Source organism: Carica papaya, chromosome 2 (assembly GCF_054855325.1).
Source record: "Carica papaya isolate Zhongbai chromosome 2, ASM5485532v1, whole genome shotgun sequence".
Taxonomy (NCBI): domain Eukaryota; kingdom Viridiplantae; phylum Streptophyta; class Magnoliopsida; order Brassicales; family Caricaceae; genus Carica; species Carica papaya.
Window position 1 is genome coordinate 31,797,237 of NC_142310.1, and position 9,566 is coordinate 31,806,802.

At 35.7% G+C, this 9,566-nt stretch overlaps 2 protein-coding genes across 3 annotated transcripts; both read left to right on the forward strand.

The window, feature by feature from the left end:
- Positions 1 to 396: 396 nt before the first annotated feature.
- On the forward strand, positions 397 to 5,835 carry LOC110823739 (Leucine-rich repeat protein kinase family protein). Its single transcript, XM_088214088.1, has 3 exons — positions 397 to 1,005; positions 2,934 to 4,295; positions 4,905 to 5,835. Exons 1-3 carry the CDS (start codon positions 993 to 995, stop codon positions 5,531 to 5,533), a joined length of 2,004 nt encoding a protein of 667 aa, XP_088070214.1. The 5' UTR covers positions 397 to 992; the 3' UTR covers positions 5,534 to 5,835.
- A 303-nt stretch (positions 5,836 to 6,138) lies between these two features.
- LOC110823811 (Late embryogenesis abundant (LEA) hydroxyproline-rich glycoprotein family) lies at positions 6,139 to 9,216 on the forward strand. Of its 2 annotated transcripts, XR_015817245.1 has the most exons (3): positions 6,139 to 7,158; positions 7,392 to 7,557; positions 9,112 to 9,216. XR_015817245.1 is itself a non-coding variant. In XM_088214089.1 (2 exons), exon 1 carries the CDS (start codon positions 6,152 to 6,154, stop codon positions 7,139 to 7,141), a length of 990 nt encoding a protein of 329 aa, XP_088070215.1. In that variant the 5' UTR covers positions 6,139 to 6,151; the 3' UTR covers positions 7,142 to 7,158; positions 7,392 to 7,657. The 2 variants fall into 2 exon arrangements, 1 of the variants encoding a protein (XP_088070215.1); XM_088214089.1 differs by lacking the exon at positions 9,112 to 9,216 and having other exon boundaries at positions 7,392 to 7,657.
- Positions 9,217 to 9,566: the final 350 nt, after the last annotated feature.

Consider the following 9,566-nt stretch of genomic DNA (forward strand, 5'->3'; position numbering starts at 1 on the left):
ATTTAAATTAAACAGGTGGAGTAGTTGCGTAATCAATTAAAAAGCTTGGAGTTGTTGCATCGACCGCCACCCCCTTCTCCAGTAACCATTAAATTTAAACGTATCTCAAATATTAATATTTTTAGCAATGAGATTAGTAAATTAAATTGAGTTTATATTTGTATAATTGCATTATAATATTATTTAATGTATAAATAATGTTAATTTTGTTTTATCTACCTGGCATTATGAGGTTCCATGACTAGCAGTCAGACACCCAGTCTCACTAGAAGACAACTAGTCTACAAAGAGAAGCAGCCACGGCAGTGGCATGACTGTAAATAAAAGCAAAGTGAGGACCTAATTGGTATTGATGAACCATATGTAAACGCCTTAACCGTGACACATACGGATTTTACATTTACAGAAATTAAAAGAATATCGCACAAGGATTTATTTGTTTTCTTTCATCCAGAGCAGTCGTCTTCCTCTTACTCTCACTCTCTTTATTCTCTCTTTTCTCTCACTCTCCATTTAAGCTTTCCTCTTTTATACAAACAGATTCTCCTCCATTTTCTTCACCTCTAAGTTCGATTCCCCTTCACGACTTGCGGCTCTTTATATAACAAATCAGAAGAAAATCTCAACTTTTCTTCTTTTTTTTTTTGTTTTTTGTTTTTTGTTTTGGTTTTTGTTGGGTTGAAGTATACAGCTCCCGTTCGTCTTGTGGGTAACTCAGGAACTAATCCCTGACGTTAATGCTCACGTTTTCCCATAACATTCTTACACTTAATGTGTACCCGATGTTCGTAGCAGCACATTGTGCCTCTCTAACAGATTTGCAGAGCTTTAATGGCGGATCTGGAGCTCAACTTCCTCGATTCGCGTGCTAATGCCGTTAATAGCTCCATTAATTATGCCCCTTTTTCGCGTTTCTGTCTTCGGTTTTAGCTCAACGGAGCTATAACGGCTACTCTTTACCTTCAAGCTGTCAAAAAATACCGTACATTCCCATGAAAGACCCAGGTTCGTTCCTTGTCTTTCTCTTTTTTGCTTCTTCGTTCTTTCCGATCTTTTGTCGCTTGGTTATTAGCTGTTTGTTTACGTCGACTAATTTTAAGCTGTTTTTAGATTATGAACCAAAATCAGCGTGTATAAATTTGACTGCTTTTTAGATCTAAGTAAATTCTCAAGAATGCTTGGTGTTACTTTGACCACGAAATTTATTTTAATTTTATTTCCGTATTTGTTTCCATTTAATTTTTTTGTCATGAATTCTACGAAGATATTTCTGTGAGATCTTTCCTTTTCCTAATAATCCGCAGTTGTAAGACAGAGTTGGACTTCAAACATACTATCAGTACAAACCTAGCGTTCTTAGGAGTTGATGGGTAAAATGTGGGTGGACAATTTGTGAATTTCGTCTTCTATAATTTTAGGACTTAGGTTTTGCATTGAGGACTGGGGAGTCAAAGAGAAAAATATTTGTTCTAATAGGAGGTGTTCGATTGAACTTTCTCTTTTACTTGTCAATTGTATAGCACAAGTAGAATTTTGGTTGTTGAACAACTCTACTCTTACAAGATACTTCATTTTCCCATCTCAGGAAGAAGCTAAGCATCTTCTTCCTTTTCGTATTAACCAATTCCTCGCCAGAAAGAAATTTTTTTAAAAAAGATTAATCTTTTCTTCCAACTTTAATGTTTCTTGTTCTAAGCCTATTCCTTGCTCTTGACTTACATATTAAAGTGGTAAATCAATTTTTTTTTTTTCCTGATAGAAAACTGGAAAAAGTGGTATAATCAATATTGTTTGCCACTATTTGCTCATGCTGCTCTGTGATCAGCAGTACATAATTGGAGCTGGTTTCTTTTTTTTTTTATTTAAAAAAAAAAGGTTCTTCATGGTGCCCAGATATTATCACTGTTTTTTTGTTTATGAGAATCCCCTTTTCTTCGTTGTTGGGTCTTCTTTTTAACCCTTTTCCTGACCCTTTAAATTAACGTAGCAAAAGAAAGGCAGCTGTTTTTCTGGAGTGGAGGGCTTAAAATGTGATGGGAAAAAGTATTCTTCTTTTGCTTTATTCCTTCTATGATAATGTATTTGGCTCCTCCTTTTTTGATAATGCTTATCTTTCTCTTCCCTATCCCACGTCTTTACTTGCTTAATTTTGAATTTCTCTTTTTAAATTGGGTATCATAAAAGCAAAGGCAGGCAGGTAAATGGGCTTATCTTTTCTCGAAAGTTCATGAAATGCCAAATGGAAAGTTTTCTTTTATTTTAATATATATTTTAAGATCTATGCTGTCTAATTCTGGCCTTGCTGAAACTTCAACTAATCTTGCTGCACAAGAAACATTACAAATGCTTCTTCCCACCCTTTTCCCTTGTAACTGGGAGCTTGCTTCTGTTGTGAATTTCACCAATTATTGATCAGCATTAGGAATTGATGTACAGAATCCCTGTCACAGAGTTACCTCTTTACTTCAGCAGCTTGAGGGTAGGGATCTAGCTCAAGATCATGCACTACCAGAGTATATGCACGTGTCAATTTTTTTTCTGCAACTTATTATAGGGGCTTAGCTGATAATTTGTCATGGAATTGATAATTCTCATACCCTAGGCCAAGTGCTATTTCACATTTCAGAATGCACCAGGATTAGAATGCAATTCCTTTTCTTTATGGTTTTCTCCTCCAATTTTAGAGATTTGCATTTGAAGAGAGAGAGAGAGAGAGAGAGAGAGAGAGAGAAATAGGGGAGGGACATTTGTGTTGAAAGTTCCAATTACATTGGCCATTGCATTGGTAAAACTTCCTATCTCACAGTTGGAAACTTATTCTTGTGATAATTCCAGCCTCACTCATGCTAGCAATGGAATCAGCTTCCCTTATTTTACCTTTGCAAATATTTGAGATTGTGGCTGCCTAATGATATTCTGCTACTTTGAAACAGGAAGGGAAGAAAACATGCAGATACTACAAATTTGTTACCATAATCAATTCTGCAAACCCTGTTCTGTGCAACATCCCATGAAATATTTTCACTCTTCGGTATTGTTTTTCTTCCTTGTTGTGTCGATGCTCTCTCTTGCTTTTGCTGATCTTGAGTCAGATAAGCAAGCCCTTCTTGACTTCGCTGATGCTGTCCCTCATCTTCGGAAACTCAATTGGAATGCTACTACTCCAATCTGTGCATCCTGGGTAGGCATCACATGCACTCAAGGTCATGCCCGTGTGATAGCACTCCGGCTTCCAGGAATTGGACTTGTTGGTCCTATTCCAGCCAATACACTTGGTAAACTAGATGCCCTCAGGGTTCTTAGCCTGCGTTCCAACGTCCTGAGTGGTAATCTTCCATCTGATATTACATCTCTTCCATCACTCCATTACCTCTATCTGCAACGCAATAACTTCTCTGGTGATATTCCTTCCTTCTTTTCCTCCCGGCTCAATGTACTGGATCTCTCATATAATGCTTTCACAGGGAAAATTCCTGAGACATTACGAAATCTGACTCAGTTGACAGGATTGAGCCTTCAGAACAACTCCCTTTCGGGACCCATTCCTGATAGTGATTATCATAGTCTTAAGCATTTGAATTTGAGTTACAACCATCTTAATGGGTCAATTCCTTCGTCACTTCAAAGGTTCTCAAATTCATCCTTTGTAGGTAACTCTTTCTTGTGCGGACTACCTCTAAAAGGCTGCTCCCCTATCCTTCCTCCACCTTCCCCATCACCTACCAAGTCACCTCCACCATCGCCCATGTTTCCTGGAAAAGAAAGCTCCAAAAATAAACTGCATTTAGGAGCTATCATTGCAATTGCAGCTGCGGGGGCTGCTGTGCTGTTTCTTTTGGCAATAATTATCCTATGCTGCTGTATTAAGAAAAAAGATCAGGGAGGCAGTGGTGTGTTAAAAGGGAAGTCAACCAGTGGTGGCAGGAGTGAGAAGCCAAAAGAAGAATTTGGGAGTGGAGTTCAAGAACCTGAGAAAAATAAGCTGGTTTTCTTTGAAGGTTGTTCCTATAATTTTGATCTTGAGGATTTATTAAGGGCTTCAGCTGAGGTGTTGGGAAAGGGTAGCTATGGCACAGCATATAAGGCTGTCTTGGAAGAGTCAACAACAGTGGTGGTGAAGAGATTGAAAGAAGTAGTAGTGGGCAAGAGAGAATTTGAACAGCAGATGGAGATTGTAGGAAGGGTTGGACAGCACCCAAATGTTGTGCCACTCCGTGCTTATTATTACTCCAAGGATGAGAAACTCTTGGTTTATGACTATATCCCTGGAGGCAACTTATCTACACTCCTTCACGGTATGGCGTTTTCTGCTAAATTTTTTTCTTTGCACTTGTGGGATTCAATTTTTTTTATAAGAGTTAAACATTACAACCCTTTTGCAGAAATTGATGAACATTTATTTTATGCATGGATGATTCAATAACATAAATATTTGGAACAGATTTTTTTTGTGAATTCTTAGTAAAATACAAGGCTGTAATACATCTGAAGCTTACCCACTGGGAAGGCAACTCATCATATACAGCTTGTTCAACTCTGAAAATAGCTAATGGTAGATAATGCCTTGAGTTTATCAATCGTCTGCCCCTGGCAAAAGTTTTATTTAATAGGCCTTGATCTCCAGGTGGTTGTTTTATAATATTTCTATTTTTGCTTAGATGCAAAATAGGGACCTTAAATAGGTGAACAAAATCCATTGCTACTAGATGTAGGATGGTTTTGGAGTTAATCACATTTGTTAGTCAGAGAAACTTTTACTATAAAAATCATTTTATCAGTTCTTCACTTCTAGAACAGTTCCACTGTAAATTATCCATTAACCTGTACTGAAATTTTTTATATTTGCAACTGTTTCTACTGAAATTTTCTTTTGTGGCATCTTCTCATTTGATTGTTTTTTACAGGAAACAGAGGACCTGGAAGAACTCCACTAGACTGGGATACAAGAGTAAAAATCTCTCTTGGAATTGCTAGAGGAATTGCCCACCTCCATTCTCTGGGTGGTCCAAAATTTACCCATGGAAATATAAAGTCCTCAAACGTACTCCTCAACCAAGATCTTGAGAGTGGCATCTCTGATTTTGGCCTTACTTCTCTTATGAATGCACCTGTTACCCCATCTCGGAGTGCAGGGTATCGAGCACCTGAGATGATTGAAACCCGTAAACACACTCACAAGTCAGATGTGTATAGCTTTGGTGTCCTCCTACTTGAGATGCTCACTGGAAAAGCTCCCCTCCAGTCCCCAGGGCGAGATGATATGGTTGATCTTCCTAGGTGGGTGCAATCCGTGGTGAGGGAGGAGTGGACGGCTGAGGTTTTTGATGTTGAGTTGATGAGATTCCAAAACATCGAAGAAGAAATGGTGCAAATGTTGCAAATTGCAATGGCATGTGTGTCAAAGGTGCCTGACATGCGACCCAATATGGATGATGTTGTCAAAATGATTGAAGAGGTCCGGCAATCTGACTCAGAGAACCGGCCATCCTCCGAAGAGAATAAATCCAAGGATTCAAATGTGCAGACACCATGATCTCTTATAATTGCTGATGCTTGACTTCATCAAGTTTAAGATCCATTGTCTCGCATTGTAAGGTTGTCTTAATTAATTATTCAAAAATCACAAGCATATTTGTGGTTTCTTAGGTGTGAATCTGTCCAATTGAGAGAATTTGTTCATCTTCTTTTTAGGGATTTAGGCTTCTGAATTTTAAAATTCATTAGATAAGGTACCATTTTCTTTTTCATGATTTGTTGTACTATTTCCTTTTTCTTCTTCAACATTGTGAATGAAATTGATGATATAAGCTCACATTAAGAACTTTCTGTGTGCAAGTTCCTGGTTTTCAGTTAATTATGCATTAAGAACATTCTTTTTTTATACATGATATAAAAACAAAACTAATATACACGATTTAGCCAATATTTAATTTGTTAAATAATATAGAAGAATTGAAGAAAATGATAATGATAATTGAATGACATAGCTGAGAAATATAACTAACAATTTTTATGTGTTGGATGCCACCCTTGATTTACCACGTAAATTGAGGTTCTCCTAAATTTGACACAGAAGAAATTTTGAGACTTAAAACCCTCCAACTCAAAACTCACCCTTTGGCCTCCCTTCCATCTCGGAGGATCTCTAGCAATGGTGGGTTTTGACAAAACCACCAATGCCAACCCATTCACCCGGCCCCCATTACCACCACTGCCACCGTTGCCGTCATTACCACCAGTCCCATTGCCTCCTGCCGGCGTCAACGACCAGCCCAATAAACATAATAAGCCTGCACGCCGGGTCGTCTTTGCTGATTTCCCTCCCAAGAGCCACCAACTCGAGGATCTTCCTGAGGATGATGACCTTGAGGATGATCATTCACCCAAGAAAAATTCTGATGAAGACGACAATGATCATGGTGGCCATCATCATAATATTGGCATTAACGACCCAGACGATCAACATAGCGAGATAATCGATCGACATTCCTACCTAAACGATGATCACAACAATTATGACAATCATGATGACGACCTAGATAACAAAGGCTGCCATCCCTGTTATTTCAAGTGCTGTGCATCGACATGCATGGTAGTTTCCCTTCTCCTTCTCCTAATCCTCATACTCGGCATCTTGGCTATCAACTTTATGAAGTCAGCACTCCCGGAGGTTCACATAACCAAACTCAGGTTCCCTGTAATGGACGTCGTGGGCACATCGCCTTCTCACAAAGTTCTTTTGGTTGCAGAGGCATTAGCACTCCTCCAGTTATCCAACAAAGACGAAAAGACTGTTCTTTATTATAGCCCTTTAATGGCGGAAATCTCGTCTGAGAATGTTAATCTTGGAAGCACCAGAATTGCAGGATTTCGACAAGGCCCCAGCAATGAGACAAGATTGGTAGTACGAACCAGGGTTGAGAAATCTGAAATTGGCGATGTTGACGCCACAATCTTGACATCAAATTACAAGAGTTTCCAGATGATGGGTAATGTGATTTTGAGAGGGAAAATTGGAGGGGATGTTGGAGGGATTAAACTCCATTTGCCGATAGTTATATCATGCGAGGGTGTAAAGCAAGATGAAATGGATCATGGGGAGAAACACAAATGCAATGTTAAAATCTTCTCTCAAATCTAAATTCTCTCTTCCTCCAAGTATGCTTTCTTTTTCTTTTTAATGTTCATCATGGATTTTTGTTGGTGGTGGGGCAAACCTCAACAGCTAATAAAACATGGGTTCTAGCCATTTCAATAGAAATTAGATTGAAAGCAAATCATCTCCAAACAATTTAAAATCTTGAATGGTATAAGTACAAAATAGGGTTCATAGAACGGGACAAGGACAAGACAAATTGTTCTTTTCTAATGGTTTCAATGGTGGGCTGCAGGAGCTGGGAGGTGATGGATGGAATGGTAAATGATTTGAAGATGACAGCAGAGGTGGTGTACAGTGAGGTTATCTATTTAGGTCAAGACATCATTATTTTTTTCCTCTGAGAGAGAAAAGGAAGTCCCATATCTCTTATGAGGTTCTTGTTAATAGAACACAGACAAGTGAGTACAAATTCTTTTTTTTTTTTTTAATGATTACTTGTTAGAACATTCATTACAGTACAATCATGGAGATATGTTAATTTGGACCCATTAAACTTAATCTTTTTAATGCTTATTAATGGTCTTTATATGTTGATTTGGTCTTAAAAATTATCACATTCTTATTTTATTTACCTTTTTTGCTTATCTAGTATTTTTAAAATTTAAAAATATTCTTTCAAAAAGATTACTATTTATGTAGCAATTATAATTAGTTTTATCATGTAAAAATCCTTAAGTCATTAATTTACAAAATGAATAATTTAACACATGTTAAAGCTTTTTTGAAATATAAATCCATTGATAATCAAGACACCGAAGAAAATTAAGGAGAAATGGAAGGAAAAAGTGCAACCAACTTGAAAAATTAGGGTAATGATATGTCACAACTTGCTAAGATTTTGATCGTATTTACAACATTAAATCTTATTTGTTCTAGTAACTCATATAAAATACTAAGGATTACAACATTCTATTACACTAAAAAATATTTGAGATTATCAAATTTAAAGATTTCAGTTAAAAAAGACTTTTTAATTTTCTATAATGATAGTTAGTACAATGTCATGTAAGTTTTTTGGGCTAATATGAGGCTTTAGCATCAAAGCTTATTGCTTGATAAAGATTCAGATGTTCAAGTTTTATTTATGGGGATGATTGGGATGTCCGAGTCTACTTTATCAAAACTATTAAGATGTTTATAAATTTTTAAGTGTTCGAGATTTAGATATTAAATTTAATATTTTATTGATAAATTAATATTGAGTTACCTTTTAATATATACGATATTTTATTAGGAGTGTGAATATAGTAGAAAACTTCTTAATCATTTTCAAAATGATATAAATTGAAAGGTTGATGCTAGGGAGGGTACCTTTTATGGCACATGACATCTATTAAGGTGCGAAATTTAATAGTTTTAACTGTAATATTCGTGATCTTTCATATCTTTTTTCTATTATCATTGGTGTTAATAATACTCAAATATTTGTACATCTATATATATATTTCTTTCTTCTTCTTCACAAAGAGTAAAAAAAAAAAAGGTAAATTGAATTCATACATTTATATTATAGGCTTCTCTGACCCCTTTTAAAATGTCATTATATAATTGGTCAATGTCAAAGTGTGTGTTAAGAGAATTCTACATTAGTTATGACTTTTTAAAATTTAAAATTTGAAAATTTTCTATTTTTTATTGATATTCTTTTTACAATACATGATAATGGATGTTGTATTAAGAACAAGTTAACCATTGGGATATACATGAAATGATGGGCACTCTTTCATGTTATGGAGGGATTTTGAGAAATTTAAATATGATATCTAATCTATTTAGATTTTTCAGTTCTTGATGCTTACAATCATAAGATTCTTTATCTTTTAAGGATTTTAGATATGATATCTAGTCTATTTAGATTTTTTCATTTCTTGGTCCTTACTTTTACAACATGTCTTCTATGCTACTTCTGGAATTCCTCTTTATGTTAATCATTTGCGTATTCTTCAATGTAGATGGTTAGATGAGAGGATTATTGATCATCTTAAGGTTGTGACAACTAAATAAGTCTAGTGGTTATGTTCGAGGTATGAAGATGGCCCAATTTGTTGTTAAATTATCAAGTCCAATTTTGTTGAGATCTAAAGAACATATGATGTCTTAAAGGATTATTAGCTTTAGCTACTAGAAATAAAAATGATCTTGCCACTCAACAGACTAATGGTATTTATTAAGTTCTTTATGTTGGCGATTTATTCTTTACAAAATAAACTCTGAAATTCATATTAAATCATCAGAATTAAAATATGAATTGAAAGGGTACATTAATCAGTCGTGATGAATAAAAATAATACGTCATGCAGTTAGTCTTTTAAATTAGTACATAGTCCCTTGGAGTTTTCTCATTCTCTTTATTTCTAACAATAAGATATCAAATAGAATAAACTAATTGACCACTAGTCATTTAGGA